This window comes from Fundulus heteroclitus, chromosome 2 (genome assembly GCF_011125445.2).
Source record: "Fundulus heteroclitus isolate FHET01 chromosome 2, MU-UCD_Fhet_4.1, whole genome shotgun sequence".
In the NCBI taxonomy this organism is placed as follows: domain Eukaryota; kingdom Metazoa; phylum Chordata; class Actinopteri; order Cyprinodontiformes; family Fundulidae; genus Fundulus; species Fundulus heteroclitus.
The window spans coordinates 15,275,297-15,294,859 of NC_046362.1; the positions used below are offsets into that span (position 1 = coordinate 15,275,297).

General features: G+C 41.4%; 3 protein-coding genes across 3 annotated transcripts; 2 read left to right on the forward strand and 1 right to left on the reverse strand.

Annotated features, from left to right (window-relative positions):
* Positions 1–2,214, forward strand: LOC105928200 (transmembrane protein 258). Its single transcript, XM_012865351.3, has 4 exons — positions 1–109; positions 401–510; positions 1,630–1,758; positions 1,842–2,214. The coding sequence occupies exons 1-3, from the start codon at positions 107–109 to the stop codon at positions 1,754–1,756; spliced, it is 240 nt and encodes a 79-aa protein (XP_012720805.1). The 5' UTR covers positions 1–106; the 3' UTR covers positions 1,757–1,758; positions 1,842–2,214.
* Positions 2,215–3,538: 1,324 nt separating this feature from the next.
* On the reverse strand, positions 3,539–8,308 carry tmem138 (transmembrane protein 138). Its single transcript, XM_021318031.2, has 5 exons — positions 8,152–8,308; positions 7,284–7,679; positions 5,781–5,952; positions 4,313–4,388; positions 3,539–4,234 (listed from the first exon to the last, which is right to left on the reverse strand). Exons 2-5 carry the CDS (start codon positions 7,409–7,411, stop codon positions 4,122–4,124), a joined length of 489 nt encoding a protein of 162 aa, XP_021173706.2. The 5' UTR covers positions 7,412–7,679; positions 8,152–8,308; the 3' UTR covers positions 3,539–4,121.
* A 1,583-nt stretch (positions 8,309–9,891) lies between these two features.
* LOC105928149 (EF-hand calcium-binding domain-containing protein 4A) lies at positions 9,892–17,807 on the forward strand. Its single transcript, XM_036148967.1, has 10 exons — positions 9,892–9,968; positions 11,448–11,698; positions 11,783–11,894; positions 13,265–13,412; positions 13,925–14,071; positions 14,163–14,253; positions 14,775–14,870; positions 14,950–15,137; positions 15,427–15,498; positions 17,264–17,807. The coding sequence occupies exons 2-10, from the start codon at positions 11,450–11,452 to the stop codon at positions 17,415–17,417; spliced, it is 1,257 nt and encodes a 418-aa protein (XP_036004860.1). The 5' UTR covers positions 9,892–9,968; positions 11,448–11,449; the 3' UTR covers positions 17,418–17,807.
* The last annotated feature ends 1,756 nt before the right edge of the window (positions 17,808–19,563 follow it).

Sequence of the window (19,563 nt, forward strand, 5' to 3'; positions counted from 1 at the left end):
GTCTTGACGTCACCAGCGCGTGAAGAAAAAAAACCCGGAAGAAGTAACCAGTACGTGGCCTTATTTATCTGGAACGGTAGCTGTGGGAATCTCGCTTCTCTACAAAATGGTAACGAATTACTCAGATTAATTCTGTTTATATAATATTGCAGATTTATGTGCAATATTATTGCGTATTGATAGGTTCGTCTTTACACGACACGCTGGTTTCTAGTCTACAGATGCTTTGTCTGTGAGAAGGAGTAGCTAGCAAGCATGTAAACGTTGCTGGACGAGTCGTTGTGCTGCCTTGAGTTTATTAGCATCACTATTTAACCCCCCTCACAGCTTTTTTTGTGTATGTTGTGCCACCCGGGTACGTGTTCTAAGTGTGTGGGTCATCTGTTTGCTGTGGCTGCAGGAACTGGAGGCCATGACCAGATACACCAGCCCGGTGAACCCAGCGGTGTTCCCCCACCTCACTGTGGTGCTGCTGGCGATCGGCATGTTCTTCACAGCCTGGTTCTTCGTGTATCCTTCCACTGGTTCTGCGACAGCACCTCACACTGTTAGCAGCAATACACTTACTCGAGTTAAAAAAATAAAATAAAAATAGTCTGAAATTGTTTTCACCAATCGTAAGTCATTGTATTGTTTTGAACTGAAAGAGGTAAATAATATAGTTATGGTTAAATTAAGCTCTTTGTTTTCTAATGACACTCTTAGGTCAGGGGATGGACCATATAAGGCAACTTACCTTTTCTGCTAAATTTATTAGCTTGCAGCTAGTAACTCTTCTAATGATGCATGATACATGGGCATTAACATTGGTACCCATTTAACATACCTGGATGGACCAGATAACAATAACCAGTGTTTGGTCATCTTTTTGCTCTTTGCATATGTGTTTTAAAGGTGCTAGAGGAGGGGGTTGGTCATACCATATTTATTTCTAAAATAAAACATAGTGGCTGACCGAAGTGCTGTACAATAAAAAAAAAAAAAAAAAACAGTCAAACAAATGTGCAAAAGAAATCAAAAACACAACAAATACAAGGCAAAAGTGCAATATTAAGACGCAGATATTACCTCACTCTGCGTTGAAAGCCAATGAGAAATAATGCGTTGATCGAGTTTAAAAAAATAAATAAATAGAAAGAGATGGGGCCTGCCTGACCATCAGCTGCTTGTAGTGTTTGTCCCAGCATGTGATGGGGATGCAGAACAGGATAGTGGCGCGTAAAACACAAAGCAGAGACGCAGTAACGGTTTCAAAAAGGTAAGGGAGCATATCCATTATTGACCATATCAACAATGTTGATATCAGCCCATATTTTCATATCGGTGCATCCCTAGTTAAAAGTAATAATTTCCTTAAAAAGATCTTTGAATAATCTTTATGGATAACATCGAGATCATATGTCTCAGAAAACAGGAGAGTTTAGGTCATATAATCTACAGCCAAGTGTTCCAAAGCAAATTAAGCTGAGAGAAGATTATGTGTGTGTGTGTGTGTGTGTGTGTGTGTGTGTGTGTGTGTGTGTGTGTGTGTGTGTGTGTGTGTGTGTGTGTGTGTGTGTGTGTATATAGATAGATAGATAGATAGATTAGTGTGTATGTCTGTCTGAGTTTACCTGAACTTTTCATCAGTTATGAAGTAACATCGACAAAGTACACACGGGACGTCTACAAGGAGCTGCTGATCTCCCTGGTGGCTTCACTTTTCATGGGCTTTGGTGTGCTTTTCTTACTGCTGTGGGTTGGCATCTATGTATAAAGGTACGTTCAACGTCCTCGATAGATCTTATGTTGCAAAAGCACAACTTTTAACTGCATTTCTCTCTGTTTTCCTGCCGTTTTAGGTGGCTGGGCTAAAAGAACGTTACACATTCCGATGGCCGTATGGGACAGAGGACATCCGACACGACACCAGATTCTAATTTAATGGCACTGACAATATGTTTTTGAATCACACGGACTCTGGATTTCATTTCACAAGTAAAGGGGATTTATAGAAACTATGGTGTCATTCTTTAAACCTGATCAGTGATTATTCCACTTTTTTTGTGTGTGTGTGTACTGTCGCAAAAGTATTCACACCCGTTGAACTACTCCACTTTGTCACAAACCACAGATGGCAGTGCATTTCATTGGGATTTTATGTGAGAGACAAACAAGAGTGGAAGAGATAATCAAATTGTTTTGCAAATAAAAGTCTGGGAAGTGTGGTCGGTATTTGGGTTCAGTCTCATTTACTCTTAATACCCCTAAATAAGATCCAGCGAGACTTAAATATAAAGTAGTCCACTTGTGTGTGAATTAATCTGTTAATCCATCTGTTCGCTGAAGGCCTCAGTGGTTTGAGCATTTGTGAACAAACAGCATCATGAAGACCAAATAACAAACCAGACAGGTTAGAAGTAAAGTTGGGTTAGGTTACAAAGCAATCAGCCAAGTTTTGGGCATGCAACGACGCACTGTTAAAACTTAGCATCTGAGAATGGCAGATATAAACCTACCAGGACGTGGCTGTCCATCCAAACGAAGAATATCACAAAATCAGAGTTCAGGTATGAAAATCTTTTGATAGGATCACTTTCAGTCATTCACTGCAAAATCAATCATTTGTGGAGGAGTAGCAAGAGGAAAGCCATTTGACGTTTAACGTTTCCCACAAGACATACAGGGGATACAGCAAACATGAAAGACAGCGCTCTTTTCAGATCAAAATGTAAAGTTTCGGCATGGAAAACAGTGGTTCTGGGGTTGCTGCCCCGCAGGAACACATAGTGGTGAGAGGATGCTTCAGCTGGGGCAAAGAAGCCGGTCCAAGTTGATCGGTGGAGCTTAATACAGAGCAATCCTGGAAGAAAATCTGTTAAAGGCTAGGATAGAGATTCACCTTTCAGCAGGACAATGACCCCATAAACATTCATGAGCTACAATGGAGTGGTTTTCATCACAGCAAATTCTCGTTGAATCCGATATTTACCCAACATGGATGTTTTTAGACTGTTGGCGGAAGCTGGAGCAACCAGAGAACATGGAAACCGTGCAGAAAGGCCCTGGTCTGACTTCCAGCATGGAGGCTTTAATCTCAGCGTTGGTGAAGAAGATCCTACCTTTAGATGTACAATTATTGCACTGACGAGCCTCTTAAGACATTCGTCTTGATCACAGAATTTAATCACGGCCAATCTTTTCACATTTTCATTTGTAAAACAAAAAACTTCACAATTGTACACGAGTTTGTCAGGTGAAACCCCCATAAAAACAGGAGGTTTGTGATTATAACTGGACATAGGTATAAGACATCTGCAAGGCAGGGGTAACAATTTTGTAACACTGCCATTACCTGTCCTGAGCAGCCTTGCAGCTTTAACCAAACTAAGAATAGCTAGTTATTTTGTTCCACTAGAGGCTATTTGTGGTGCGTTTCACTAGCGGCCCTTTAAAACCTCAATCCCTGATTAATCTTTGGGTTAAAAATAGGGCAACCTGCTTCACCTTGCGTCTAGGATAATACTGACTTGTCTACTAATGAAGGATTACACCGTAATTAGATGAGGATTATTTAATGATAAAAAAAAAAACAGTGAAGACAATTCAAATAAACAGAATTCACATAAGAAATTGGCTTGTTTAACTCATTCTCAACATGTAAACAGCACATACTAACGCGCTAATAAGGCAAAAACATCTGATTGCTTTTAAGGGGATAAAAATAAAATAAATCACCAACTGGACTAGCGCTACAGCTTCCGATTTGACTTGATGGGTACAAAACAGGGAATTACGTGAAGGCAGGCCAAACTTTTACCACGCTTTCATCAGCAGTAAGTGTGTGGCAGATCGTTTTTTTTTACAAAGGCCACAAAGATTAACAGGCTCAATCCTGATTAATACTACACTACATGTGCCCTCCTTGGCTCGCCTGCCAGTGTAAACCATTTAAGCGCCTGTCTGCCTCAGTATGAGGAGCCAGGTAACGCGCGCAGAGTCATTCACTAACGGTTTGAGAGCTCGGCCTCTGTTCCCTTACAGTCCAACGCGTCCCCATGTAGGGAATCCTGCCCTGTCTGGTCAGGAGGCGGTTCCCACGGGGAGCCCTCAGTGTTCCCCGTCAGCACTGTGTGCCGTTGTCACTGACGAGCTCTGGTAAACTGATCCCGCAGCCACATGGAGTCCTCGTACAGCCTCGGGTCCCCCATGTGCTCCGCTGTGCGCTTGTATAGGTAGTAGTACAACACAGCCGCTGGAAACAGACGCGAGGCGTAAGTAAGAGCCCACGGTAAACCGTGGCAGAGAGGTTTTCTTCTCCCGGGTTGATTACCTGTTCTCTGGAACACGAACAGAGCCAGGAGGCCATCCGTCCACACGAAGCGGTTTGACTCGAGCCAACGCAGGTTCTAGGGGCAAAGAGACAAAACATCTGGAATGCACAGCCATCGCACAGGGCCAGGAAAATGTATTTGCCCCCTCAGAGGTGGTTTTTCAACGGCGAATTCATTTGATGAGGTCAAAAAAGCGATATAAAGCAACCTTAAAATTGCAAATTGGAAAAGGAATTGCATCCTAACCCCTACAACTGGCTGCGCGACTACGGCTGCCACCTTGAGTCTTTTAAATAGCTGCGGGGGCATTTTTTACCCAAAAGAGTATTTTTTTTTCTAGGTAATGTGAGACGGGACTTCTTGTTGTTTTTTTGGTCAACAGAGGTTTTAGCTTTGAACCTCTTCCTTAGATGCCATTTTTATTTGTGAATAATAAGCACTGATCTTATCTGGACAAGTCGAGGATGCACCATAACAAGGCCGGTCACCCCTTGGTAACTCGCTGTCTACCGGGGTCGCATATTGGAGGTTAGGGGTTGCTTTTTCTAGACCCTTCAGCCTACTTCCATGTGATCAGACAGGTTTCGTTCCAGTGATTCCTCGATTGGACAAGTCTGTATGGGCTTAGCATGGGAAACTGGACTCATCTTTCTGACTTAGGGCTGGACGATATAGGGAAAAAAAGCATATCGATAAAATAAAAATCATATTGATAATTATCAAACAAATTGAAAACATATATTGAAAACAACCATTTTTTCCAACCACATTTTTACCAAAAAAAGAAAAAAAGCCATGCTCTCTGAACTCTTTGAAGGGGGCGGGGCTTGGTGACGGAGCGTTCCTGGCTCTGTGTTGTGATTGGCTGGGAGGATGTAACAACTGTAATATTAACCTACATGGCTAGAATGTAAACGGAAGGAAAACTTTTATTTTATTGAAGTTTGTATTGACCCCTTTTTCTATCACTGATATACGTCTATTGATCCATATATATATATATCGTTATTGAATTATCGTCCAGCCCTATTCCGACTAAATGTGGATAATTTGATTCCATCCATCCGGTTTATCCCTCATGGTGTCACGAGGGGTTGCTGGTGCTTATCTCCAGCATTTAAATGGGCGAGTGGCGGGGTACGCCCTGGACAAGTCGCCAGTCTGTCGCAGGATAATTTGATTCAATAAACTTTATTAATCTCAATGGGAAATTAAATAATCGTTGGTTCAGTTGGTTCCTCTCCTTAATGAATGAAATTGGCATGCTAAAACTGCTCTTTGGGCTTACTCTGGTTTTTGCTGTCTGATAATGAAGTTCACCTGGTTTGAAACGTGGGAGGGGGAAAGAAAAGCCAAAACAGAAGGGATCTGTGAGAGGGCAAACACTTTTTCCACAACACCGTACACTGTCAGCGTGTTACACCCAACGCCGACAGACATCGTCTTCATTTCTGAGTTTCAGCGTACCAGCACCCAGCAGTGGAAGCAGATGCTGAGGGTCAGGTAGAGTGCGGAGAAAACGAGCAGAGCCCTGAATCTGCCCAGCAGCACCGACACGAGGCCGACCTGGAACACGTAGGTGTTGAACATCATCAGGAGGATGATGATGACGTTGAACAAGATGCCGATGTCCTGGATGCTGCAAACACAATGTTTTTTTTTTTTTTAATGGTTCATCAGAGACGATAACCTCTTTAAAAAGGCGAGAAGAAGAAACAGGTCACCTGATTTAAACAAGGAGTGCTATTCTCTAATAATAACCTTCTGAAAGATTACCAATGCATCTATAGCCAAAAAAACATTACTTCTAGAGGATGTAAAACATGGAGCATTTCAGAGTTTTCTTTCATTTCAGCTGCTAGGACCAGGTACCTTGTCAACTAAAGTAAAACCGTTAATTAGTCCCAATTTATGAAAGCTATAGCTAAAAACAATAAGCAAAGCTTTAATTTGATCTATTCAAGAAACGGCCAGGTTAAAGTGGTACATTTTTTATTTTCTCCACCTTTTCTTGTGTCTCTTATGTATAAAACAGGAGTGAGCTGTTATGAAACTCTCACGGCGAGGTAACCCTGTGTGACAACCGCAGTAACGTTACTCAATTATGTAATCTACGGTGTTCATTTCTTACTGTTTTGTTGACAAGTAAACAACATCAGCGGGGGGGAAGGTCACAAAATTAAGCAGTGCTTTTTGTACAGAATAATCCATTGTTTTGCTCTCCTGCTCTTTATATAGAAAGTCAACAATAAGCTGATGTTAGTCGGGCTACGTGTCTGGGTAGAGCCTTCTGGTTTAATAAGAGTGATGGGGGGAGGGGGGGGGGCTACTTTAATCTTAACGCCACGGCTGACTGTGCTTTTCAAGTATTTCTGAACAGCAGAGTGTGTTTTTCCTGTGGGCAATCCCTTCAACCACTGAACCTGCAGCAACAGGTGGGGGAGGGTCGTAATTCTGCACGATTCTTTGTTCCAGTACTAACCTTGGTACACAATCGTTTCAAAATCACATTGTAGAGGTAATCAATATCGTCTTACTCTTTAGCTTTAAAGGATTTCAGTTTCAACTATATTTACCGGAGATGCAACAATCAGATTGCCACATTCCCTTGATTGGCTAATTTGTATTTGCATTACAAATCCTGATTTATAGAATGATTTTTTTTTATTATTTACTAATTGATTGATTTTTTGCTGTTTGGGTTTATCAAAAGGTGTCAAACTGACAGCTTATAAGAAGCTTTTGCTCTTTGAGGGTCAAAGTATGTACTTTCGTGCACAAATGAGGATTATGTGAATCCGTCATTTCTAATTCAAAATTGGAGCCGTTAGCTCAGACCTCATGCCAAAAGTAAGTGTTGGCCCGAGTAAGCCTGATCGGTGCATTTCTGCTATCTACCAGTGGTTAACTGTAATTAGATGACTTATAATAACAATAATAATGTGTATCTCGGCATATTCTTTGACTTACATGAAAAGCACAAGCTGGATGACAGGAGCTCCCCTCAGAAGTTCACTGAAGGAGTTAACGAAGAGGTCATAGGCCAACAGGACCAGCTGGATCAGCAGCACCAGGGAGTAGTTCCCAGTCTGGAGCATCTTTCACCTGATCTTCACTGTCCACCTTTCCCTCTGGCTGATGTTCTTCACGCTCTCGGGGACGAGATCTCGTCTGTCAGCGCGAACCTTTTGCGTGCTTCAATAAAACAGTCCATTGGGGGGTTACACACAGTCAAAAAGAGTTCATTTGGATGCCGGTCAGGAGGACACAAGTCCGTCCAAACTATCAGCGGAATCCTGGTCCTTGAGCATGTTTGATCCCGTGTGACGACGTCCTTCGCGTGGAGAAGCCCCCTGAATGCATCACCTGCGAGGAAACAAACAGAGGTTGTAAACAGGGAGAAGCAAAACGTCCCGCGGAGGATGACATCCTGGGTCGGTGGAAATCTCCGCCGCTGCCGCCACGACGAGTTGATGTAAGAGCTCCCCTGCCTCAGACGGCTAAATTAGAAGTAAACCCATCCATGTAAGGTCAGCGCGCTGTTACACAGGCAGCCATGTGGAGAGGTCGCCGCTGGGATTATAGCTCTGACTGAGCGAACTAAATTTACGCGGGCGCCACGACAATCTCTTGTTTTGTTGCTGTTCTCTTCCGTCTGCTTTCATTCCCCCCTCCGTAATTACGAGGGTCTGGCGCTGTTTTGTTCTGGTGGCGGATAATCTCGGAGACGGATAAATGTGTGGTCTCGTACATAATCTACACACCTTTTACTCCTACAGCAACTGTTACACAAGCAGTGCTTTTTTGTTTTTGTTTTTAATGGCCACAGGCTACTCACCGGAAGTAACAGCAGCTTTGCATTTCACGTCTCTCTACTTTTTTTCCTCCCCAAAACGCCGAAATCTCAACGCATCCCCAGCCCTTTTCAGCAGTAAGGCAGGCATTTCCGCAAATCCATGGTAACGCTTCCTTTCTACCGTAATGACAGGAAAGGGAGTGCACGTTAATTTACAGCGCCACAGAAAAGTAAAGCAATGGAAACCTAAATAAAAGACAATAATTGAATTAAAGATCTAAACATCACATTTATTATTATTATTATTATTATTATTATTATTATTATTATTATTATTATTATTATTATTATTATTATTATTATTATTATATTAATATTACTACTTACAATAATGTTTTTAGTCCTTATACTTAAAGGAGCCAAACATTTCAACACGTCTCCCACTTTTACAAATTAAATGCTTATGCTGGTGAAGATTCTCAGTCATCCAGGTCATGATCATTCCAAAAAAAAAAAAAGTAAAAAACAAAGCAAACAAGTCCAGTTGCTTTGTTTTTTACCTTTTTTTTGGAAATTAAATGCTTCCTCACCTTGTTTAGTTCTGGTCCTGGGAACGCTGATGTGACCTGGTGGGTCTACATGGTTCATCTCTAACCAGGAGGTATGGAATGGAGGCCTATTTAGTCCCATGACCATAAATGCCTTTATCAATTATCGGACTGCGGTGATGTTGGGAAACAGATGTATCAATTTGTGTGCTTCTGGGCTCAGCCAGGAGAAGCAGCTTTGCGGAACATATGAGATAGATGTTGAATAAAACTGGCCAGAGAATGGAGCCATGAGGGATCCCTCATTTTATTGTTGTTTGTTTGCCCACATTTATCACCGCCCAAAAAAACAAAGTCTCAGTCTGCCTGATGCAGTCTGGCACAGTACCAGTTCCATGGAGTACCAATCAGTATGGTAAATTTTTGAACACACTAAAATCCCGTAATACCAACGCTTTCCTTTTAGTTGCATTTGTGAAACACGACTGAAAAGTTCAGCTTGCAAATAAAGATTAATTTATGTTTCATCAAAATGAGTTAATGTATAGATAAACTGGTTTATCGAGGATCTTTGACAAAAAGGTTATCTTAAATATAGGCCCGTAATTGCTTATTATAGTACCCAAATGTACACAGTGAGCCACAACTGATAGCTATTTATTGATTAATCAAGATGTAAACAACAAAAAAATTTTACTTGAAATTATACCCAGTAAAATGCTACTCCATGGAAAATAATAAAAAAAATCCTATCCTGGTGTTCTGTGTGCAGGAATGGGCCAAAATCTGAGCAAAGTATTGTGAGAGCTTGTGTAAGAAGTCCCAAAACGTCAGACCCAATTTATAGAGGTTATTCCACTAAACACATGTATGTGCAATGTATGTAAAAGTCTACATTTCAAAGAAAGTGTATAAAACGGTCTAAAAAAAAAGCTATCATTATGTGCTCCTTAGCAAAAATAAGTGATTGTAATCATAAATTATTGTATAAAGAGGTTTTGCATAAAACATACACGTCAAACTATATACATTAATATGCATACTCACATACGTTTATAAATGATTGGACAAAAATTATGCTTGTCTTTTACTCCTCCCACGGTCACAAAACTAGCAACCGATCCCAGCTTCCAGGCTACAGCAAACATTACGGTAAGGATATAAAACACGCGCTCGCCCCCTAGCGGTTGAGATGATTACCTGAGAGAATAACAGAGGTGAGTGGTCAAATAGTGGCGGACTGTAGTAAAGCGGCTGCTGCAGGTGAGTAATCAGACTTTCTTCGACTCCGCGCAACTTCTCAACAACTCGGTAACAGGTGTCACTTAGAAATACTAATTCTGATCTCTCTTTTTTTCCCGCTAGATCGCAGTAAACTGCAGTCTTTGTAGGGGGTTTCTGTCTTAATGAATCTTTAATGTCTCATTGTGGCGGGTTTAGTTTCCTCAGGTTAAAAACGTTGCTCTAATCGTGAATTTAATGCATTTCATTTAACTCATGTTTGGACACTTTTAATAAGTTGTAAAACGATTTCATGCTATTTCAAACCCATTTGCACTTCGGTCGATCTCTTTTTCCACGAGTGTTCCAGTCATTTTGGGAACATATGTTCAAAGTGGACCCACATAGTTACGCATAACAATTTCTGCCACTCTGTTACTGACTTTGATCACTCCCTTATATATATATATATATATATATATATATATATATATACCTAGATGTGAGAGCTTGGTTTGTAGCCATTGCTAAATGGTGTCTATTGGAGTTAATATGAACTTTGGTGTGGCTGGCTTGTCCTGACACTAAATCTCTAAAACCCACTGTTGACACAAGTCTCTTATCTGGTGTACTATATCCTTTAGTTTTGAAGACTTCCCAAGCCACCACCAAGATAATTTACAACCACTATCAGCGTTTTGGTTTTATGTTTTCACTGATAGCAGAGAAGCATGATACAGACGGTGAAAAAGGTCGAGGCATGTTCTCCAATACCGAGCTTGACTTCAGTTCAGTTTGTTCGTTCATCCATCCAATACAAGAAAGTCCATAAAATAAAAATATGGTGGCTGTTTAAAAATACATAAAAATATTCTGTTAGCTTTATAATAATTTAGGGATTATGTAAATTTATGTCTTATTGGGGCGAAAATCTATCTAAATTCATGTAATGGAAAATTACATGTGGATATATCAAGGCTATTTCCCAACCCACAGTGTTTTAGAGTCAAATCTGCTTGTAATTGTGGCAGCTTTGACAATGCAAACAACTGCAAATGTTTAATTTGCATCTCCTCTCCCCTTGCTCTCTGCCCTCCCCTTCAAGAACGCACAATTCTCCTCATGTGACACCATCCTGTTTTTTAATCTAACACACATCCTGCTGTGCTTTCAGGGAGGACAGCCGGCCCGGGACTCTGTGAAGGCCATATATGATCCTCCTGACACACCTTGGATTGATAATTTGACCATAAATATGAAGGAGTAATTCCCACAACAAAAAGCGCCGTGATAAAGGATGTGTGAAAGTGTTATGAAATGTTGCGTGGGGAGGACTTGACAGCCTGTGGTGGTAGCTTTGCACGCGGTCACGGTTTGCTCTGCACCTTGTGTTTAACAAAGGAGTAGCCTCACAGGTGCTTTCCTACTATTTAAGGCAGCATTTCACACTGTCATACCAAAACGACATTGGTTCCAGTTCCTCGGAAAAGTTAAAGTCCTCTTTTGTGGTCCAGATATTGATCAGACATGACGACGGGGCTCATTTATCCATCTTTCTTGTCTTTACAGGAATGTCTATGTGGCTGAACGATGGAGAAGTGCTGGTGGGACAGGGCAGCGGCGAGGCGGTCCCCATAAGCCCCAGACTACGGAGCCTACCCTCTAGCAGCCCCAGGCCGGGTCAAAGACGTAGTCCTCTGGCTTCGCCGCGGGCCAGAGAGCCGCCGAGTCCACAGGCAGAGACCCTGGGCAAGGCCAAAGAGCTGTTTGTCCTGTGTGACAAAGAGGGGAAAGGGTTCATCACCAAACGAGACATGCAGGTAGGGCAGCCAGTTTGGCAGTGCGGCAACATGTAAGGCCAACTTTAAAGCGTTGAGCTTTATGTCTTCGGATTCTCTCGTCAGAGGTTGGAGGGCGAGCTGCCACTCTCGCCGGAACAGCTGGAGACTGTGTTTGAAAGTCTGGACCGCGAGAACAACGGATTCCTCACTCCTGTTGAGTTCAAAACCGGACTCGGTGAGCGTGCAGGGATTGGGAAACGAAGCAGAGCTTGTTTGTCCGATACAGTGCCTGGCAAAAAAAATTAAAAAATATCGATACCCTTTTTTGACTTTTTCACACGTGACAGACAAACATAAAGTAGTGCGTCATTGTGAAGGGGAAGAAAAAATATACATAAAAATAAGTGTGGGGTTGGGTTATTTGTGTTCAGCCTCCCTGGGTCAGTATTTTTGCAGAGCCACCTTTCACTGCAATACCAGCAGCGGTCTTTTCTACTGCTGCTTTATTTATAAAGCACTTTGAAACGACAACAGCAGCTGCGTAAAAGTGCTGTACAAACAATATTCAATAAACATTTAGAACTGTAAAAGATCACAATATCTGGTTGCGTCTCGAGCAGCGTTGAAGGCTCCTGACTTAAAATCAGGCCCTTTTCGTTTCGCAAAATGGCTCAAGCTCAGTCAGACTGGGACGTTGATTTTTCAGGTCTTTTTGGTGCAGATTCCCAGTTAGTTTCAGGTCTGGACGTCGACGGGCTCATTCCATCACATGAATATGCTACAATCTAATCCACTGTAGCTCTGCGTTTTGTCCCATCTTGCTGGAAGGTGAACCTCTGCCCTGCTAGTCGAGTGTTCTGCTGCTTCGAACAGCCTTTATTCAAAGTTTGTCCTCTACTTAGCTCAGTCCATATTTCCATCAACTCTGACCTTTTTTTCTTTTTTTTTTTTTGTCCCGCCTGAAGAAAAGCATCCCCACAGCATGATGAGCCTTCCCACCGCCATGCTTCACAAGGCGAATGGTTTGTTCAGAGTGATTTGCTGCGTTATTTATTATTTATTTATTTTTGCCAAGAATAGCATTTTGCAAGTAGGCCAAAAAGGTACATTTCCGTCTCCTCAAACCAGACTGCCTTGTTCCACATGTTTGGAAGCAGGTGCTGTAATTATATACGCAGTGCATATATAAGCACAACGCTTATAGTTGCGGTGTCCACAAATCCTCCCGCACAAGTGGTGGATCTCTGCAGCTCCTCCAGAGTTAGCAAGGGGGGCCTTCAGACTGCTTCTCTGATTAATCCTTGGTTGGACTGTCAATTTAGCTTGAAGGCCATGTCTTGGTAATTTTTTTTTTTGTTGCAGATAACAGTAAAAGGATACAGATGCATTTCAAACTTTTCAGATTTTCATTTGTTAACAAAAAAAAAAACATGCATCATTTTCCTTCCACTTGGCAACCGTACAGTACATTACGTTGGTCTATCGCATAAAATACCCTGGTGTTTGTGATTGTAACACAACAGAGGGGGGAACGTTTTAAGGGGTGTGGATACGTATGCAAAGCACTCGTCATTACACGCGCCGTCTGGTTTCTCCTTGGCTCAGGTGAACTGATGGGCCTGGATGAAACGAGTGAGCTCAGCCCAGACGGAGCGAAGGCAGAGAGGGAAGAAGTGGACTGGTCCCAGGACCCCACCGCAGCCAGATTTGTGAACATACTAATGGAGCTCGGCGCTGACAAGATTTTCAAAGAGTAAGGCATTTTACTTGCAGAGTGTTGATGACATTGTCCCCCAGTTAGAAAAGGTCACGACTACTAGATGCACCGGCTCTGAGAAGAGAGGGAGTGGGGTTTGGCTTTGAGCAGCAGCACTTTTAGCTAATGATTATGAATATGATGTGAACCGTGTGCTGTGGAGTTTGTCCATGGTTCTTAATTTCTAAAGCATCAGGAAAATGTTTAAGATTTTCATTATATTTGTAGGATTGTTGTAAAAATAAACAGAGGCATTTTTATGACTGAAATTGCAATTTTTTTTCCATCTGTACATTATAAAGCAATTTAAACTTTCAATCTGTTTAAATTGCTGCTGTACTTGCTGTCATTAGTCTGTAGATGGATCGAGTTAAGCTATATTGCTAGTGATTATGAAGGAAACCCCAAACTTTGAGCTCCTAACATAGGACATTTTATTTCTTAGATTTGTCATTTACCGATTTTGTTTCATAGACGTGTTGAGTGCATGGTTTTGTATTTTTAAACAGCCACCAGGAGCTTTTCTCCCTGTGGTGTGAGCTCCAGAGAGACAGCCCAGAGCTGCTCAATGCCCTGGAGGCTCTCTTGGTCCACGCCGTGTCCCACCTGCAGGACGCCATCAGAGAGAGAGACGCCCTGGAACAAGCTCTTTGCAGGTGGGCTGCTTCCACCCTGCTGCTTAAATGCTCCTCGCTTTTATATGAAAGACGTTTGGAGTGAGCTACTTTTTTTAACTTGTGCTTTCAGAAGGGAGAGCGAACATGACAAGATGGTCCGATCCATATATGAAGAGATGGAAAGCCAGATCAGGGAGGAAAAAGAGAAATGGGTTGCTCAGGTACAAGTATACAGTGCCCTGCACAAGTAGTGGCATTCCTGGTAAAGATGTGCTCAAAAGTCTTAAAATATGATTGTTACAGAGATTTGGTGACCCAAAAGGTAGTTCTCAAATTCAATTTTTGGGTCGGCTTACTTTTGTTACTATCCCCCTCGTGCACATCTGCATTACTGGAAGTGCTTGTTATCTTTCCTATTTTGAAGAGTGGCTAAGCCAAAATGAGCTCTTTCTCTTCTTATTTATATCCCAGGAAAATGGGAATTATTGGTAATTAATTTTATTAATCCTCTTACTGAATCATTTTACTCAAATTAAACTTCTTTTGTTTCAGTTTTCTGTCAGGGATTGTGCCGTTACCATTAAAAAAAAAGCATAATCTTTAAGGCTTTTTGCACATTTTCCACTAGAAGTAGAAATGAATATGGAGGATCGTATTTGTTGGAAGGTTCAACCATTGTCCTATTCAGCAAAATGGCATAATTGTATTCGCGTTTATTATTTCCTTCCATTTTGACATGAAGGACAGCATTAAGGAAAAGCAGAGAGGGCAACGGCTTGAGGAGGAGCTGAGGATGCGGGAGCAGGAGTTGGAGAACACGATAAACAAACAGAAAGAGGTGGGCATCCCGGTGGTGGTGGTGACCAGTATCTCTGTGAAGTGTTTGCGTTCACGCAGCTCGACCTTTTCGCCTTCAGCTCGAGACCAGAATCCGAACGCTGAGTTGCGAGCAAACCAACATGAGGGAGCAGAACCGGCAGCTGCGGAGCCTCAACAGCCAGCTGCAGGAGCAGGTGGAGAGCAGCAGAGAGCGGCTGCAGTCTGCCCTGCATCAGCTCAGCCTGCTGCAGGCCAGCGACACCCAGGAGCAGGTGGCTCGACAGAGGTCAGCAGCAGAGCGTATTAAATCTGAAGAGAAACGCTTAAGGTTCAAGTGTAAAGGCTTGCTCGTGTGTCTGAAATTCTGTCAACAAATGTAAATGTTTATTTAACAATATTTAGTGCAGAGGAATTTAGCGTTTTACGACTTTTGGCCTTGTTTTTTGGCAGTCAGCCAGTTTTCAGGCGACCTGTTTTTTATTTTCAGGAGAGCTGATAACTTCTAGTTTATTTGTTAATAATTTGCAGACTGGTTATTCATAAGCTCTTTTTTTTTTTTATTTGTGTAACTGTAGAAACATAACGAGGGTATCAAGAAACATCAAAAAGGAAAAGGAAAGTCTCTTGAGACAACTTGAGATATTAAGGTAAGTTCAGTAAAGGTTTTATCCAAACAGGTTTAAAATCTGTGTGTGTGGGGGGGGGGGGGTGATCGACTGTGTTTGACCAGGAACTGGGTAAAAGTAAAATGGTTTAATATGGTTGCTCCAAAATACACTACTAAAAAAATTAGAATGCTTTTTAGAGTATTATATAAAGTCCGTTAAACTCCTGGAATATTGATCAGGTTAAATCAGCAGCAGATCTGGTATTAATGAAATTAACAGGGGCGCTCTATGGCAAACAATGGAATTGGAATGACTTCGCAGGTGGAGACCACAGATAATTTTCCCTACTTTTTTTTTTTTTTTTTAGACCGTTTTTCAATGGTTTTGCATTTGACCAGAGTCAGTGTCACTATCGTAGCATGAGATGATACCTGGACCTTACAAAGGTTTTACAGGCAGTCTAATAGGACGCGTCATCAACACATGCCATCACAGTATCAAGAGCATGGAGGAGATTCCAGGAGACTGTTAAGCCCCAGTTCCACTAGCTGGTGTTGGCCGCCCATCTCATGGCTTCGCTCACTTTCGAGTGTTTCAGGAGCAGTTTTTGTTTTTTGTTTTTTTCAGCCTGGGTTTTCGCCGCTCATTTGAAGACCAGGTTCAAACCCTGTTTTAGTGAATGCCCCTCTTTTCAGTGGGGTGAGGAGAAATCAGAAGGTTTTCTGCAAGGCAGTCCAGAATAACTGAAGAGCGACGATATTCATATTGGGGACCACTATGAACAGAGTGGGTCAAACCGAAATATAATTTTATTATTTTCAAACACGCCTGAACCACGCTTGAAGGGTTAAAAAAAAGGAAAAAGGAGATTTCAGCTTTATATACCCAGACGTGCTGCATCAGGATTTATTGAGTTTTTCTCTCATTTCACACTGAAAGCTGTTGTTTTGTCTCTAAAGTGTCCATCCATCCATCCACCTCATGCAGTACAAGGCAGCGGCTGTCTGCCATTCCCTGCTGTCCGCCCATCTTTCTTTATAAAGTACCCGGGGGGAGCGATGGGGTGCTTTTGCAGAGTTGTCCCGCAGAAAGGAGCTCCAACTTGGTCAAGCATAAAGCTCCCTTTATTGGCAGAGCAGCCTCTGCCTGTATAAGTACGCAAAGCCAAAAAAATACCACTGCAGCGAAAAATCTTTAACGCCATCAAAATTTGCTTCTTGATTCCACCATGGATGAGGCAAAAGATATTAACTACATGTTCCCCGCTCCATATGCTCGGATAGAGAACTTTTCAAGTAGCCAGCTTATTTAACAAATATCCTTTGCGGCCTAACGTCTTGGTAAAATGTCAAAGACTGCCAGCAGGACAGCTGTCAGTTCAGCAGCCTTCCTCATGATTGAGTAGACCACAAAGCTTATATTGTTTTTATTGCTGTTCTTCAAAATCCTATTCTACTGACAAACAGAATCTTGGGGTTTCATCGGCCGTAAGCCATCATATTTAAAGCTGATAGAAATAAACACTTGAATGATATTGTTCTGAGTTTTTATTTATTGAAATCAACCTGTAACATTGGTACAAATTGAACAATTAAATTTATTTTTTTTTATTCGCATTGATTTAAGTGATAATCTTGTAACCAAACCCAAAAGACTTTCTTTTTCTTTCTTTTTGACCGAGGGGTTAAACTGATTGTTTTGGAATGGATTATCACAGATATTTCACTAAGCAATCATTTTGATAACAATTTCTCTCCATATTAGCCACGTCTTTACAACTTTTTTCTTTCTTTCTTTCTTTTAGGGATATGAACAGAAGGCTGCGAGATGAGAAAGATGCCCAGCATACACTTAAGATGGTTAGTCATCGACACTCTGTCCTTTCCCCCTCGCCGTTACCTTATTACTTCAGCGAGGACCCTTGTACCCCTTGGACTCGGCAGGTTTACCCAACCTAAGCCCAGTCTTGGAAAACTGCTACGCTTTCCTCCATCCTCTGGACAATGATTACTCAAACGGGCAGCTGCTACTAATGATTTAATGATCCGCTAAGTTTTCTGTGGAAATGGTCAGTGAAGCGAAGGCTTGTACTTGGACGTTTACTCTCCTGTGTCAACGTGCAGAAAAGTTATTTTTGCGTTGCCTTGTGGAACCCAACAAGTAAAATTAAAATGGCTTAATATTTGTCACACCGTGTCAAAATGTTCACTGTAAGAAAGTTGATGGATAGTAAACTCTGACTTGTTTGTAAGTAAATTTCTTATCCTGTTTAATTTCCATTCAAGTACGTGTCTTTGAGCACATGATGTTGTATTTTTTTTTCATTAACATAATTTATATAAAAAAAGTGTATTGTTGGAAAATAAATGTTGAAAAATTATTTTGCAGCAGAGTAAAAGTATCTTTTTTTTTTTGACTCCGTTTCCTCTTTTTAAATGTGCAAAGCAGTTTGTTTCGCAACACAGAAAACTTTCATGGTTTTTAAAAATTGTTTTATTGCTCACACTAAAGAAAATATTCAGGATTGTTTTACAGCTTCAAAATCCAATTGTTACTCATTTCTTTTACTTCACTGTCCAAATGGTCTTTTAGAATCCAAACATCACCAAGTCTCTGCAGAAGAGAGGGTCAGTTTTAAGCAACTACTTACTGCAAGACAAGCCAGGGAGAAGGTTTGTATGCCTGAACGCTTACATTTCTCATTTTTAGAATAACGAGGCAGCCCAGATCAGTTTTTTTTTTTTCTTTTGTGTGTTGATGCTGAAGACTGCTGAGCAATTCTGCTGCGTTGGAGCTGACCGATACGAAAGAGGTCACAGATTCATCCGAGACACGCCTAACGTCGTGTACAGTCATGGGTGAAAATGTTGAACGATTGCAAACTCAGGTGGGAGAGTCTTTAATAGTCCCTCAAACAGATATAAGACTAGACCAAGAAAAGTGTCAAGTTTGGGCTTTTTTTACTTGATTTTAGAGCAGACTTGTCAGTCCACAGCGAGTGTTCAAGGGGGTATTTCTGGGTAACTCTGGGGGTGGGTAAGACCTCCTTCATCCAGCACTACTGCACAGGACACTACTACAATAAAATGAGCTCTACTGTGGGTAAGCAATTCTTCCATTATGCCACTAGCGTATCAGTTCATCGCAAAAAATTGTTTTGAATATCGCGTTAAAGTCCCATATTTTGTCATTACAGAAAGTGAAACCCATACACTATATAGAATCATTACACATATAATATTTTAAGTCTTTATTTCTTGGCTTACAGATGATCAGTCTCAGGAAATTAGAATACTATTGAACAAGTTCATTATTGGAAACTCCAAGGTGTCCCACCCTAATCAGCTAATGGACTCCAAACAGCTGCTAAGGTTTACTGAGCCTTTAAATGGTCTCTCCCTCTGGGGCAGTAGCCAACACAATCATGGGGAAGACTGCTGACTGGACAGATGTCCATCGACACCCTTCACAAGGAGGGTAAGAGACAAAAAGGCCATTGCTGAAGAAGGTAGTTGTTTGGAGTTCTGTATCCAAGCGTATTGAGTGGAAAATTGAGTGGAAGGAAGAAATGTGGTGGGAAAAGATGCCTCAACAATATGGAAAACCACCTTTACAAGGAGTGGACTGAGACTGAAGTCGGTACATCTTCACCTGTCCACACTGCCGAAGGTACCAACAGCTGGTTCAATGACCATGGTGTTCCTGTTCTTGATTGGCCAGCAACGTCCCTAACCTGAACCAAATATCTTATCTATGTAATGAATCTCTCTAAAATATTTCTGAAATGACTGGCAAAAATCATTGCACTGTTACACAAAATGTTTATTTATTTATTTATTTATTTTTGGTATGCTAGTATATGTTCCATATCACTTCAAATATTTGACACATCATCTTAAAGTCTCTTGTATTGTGTAATTACAGCCCCCTTAAAATGTATGGGCAAAAACACAAAATACTCTTTAAACCTCACTGATGAACTGCATTCCAAAACAGTTGTTACCGGTTATTGTGGCTTTTCTGTTCTGAGGCAAACACAAAAAAAAGTTTATTTGTATAGCACACCTGATTACACACCGTAATGTAGAGCTGTGTATCTTCTGC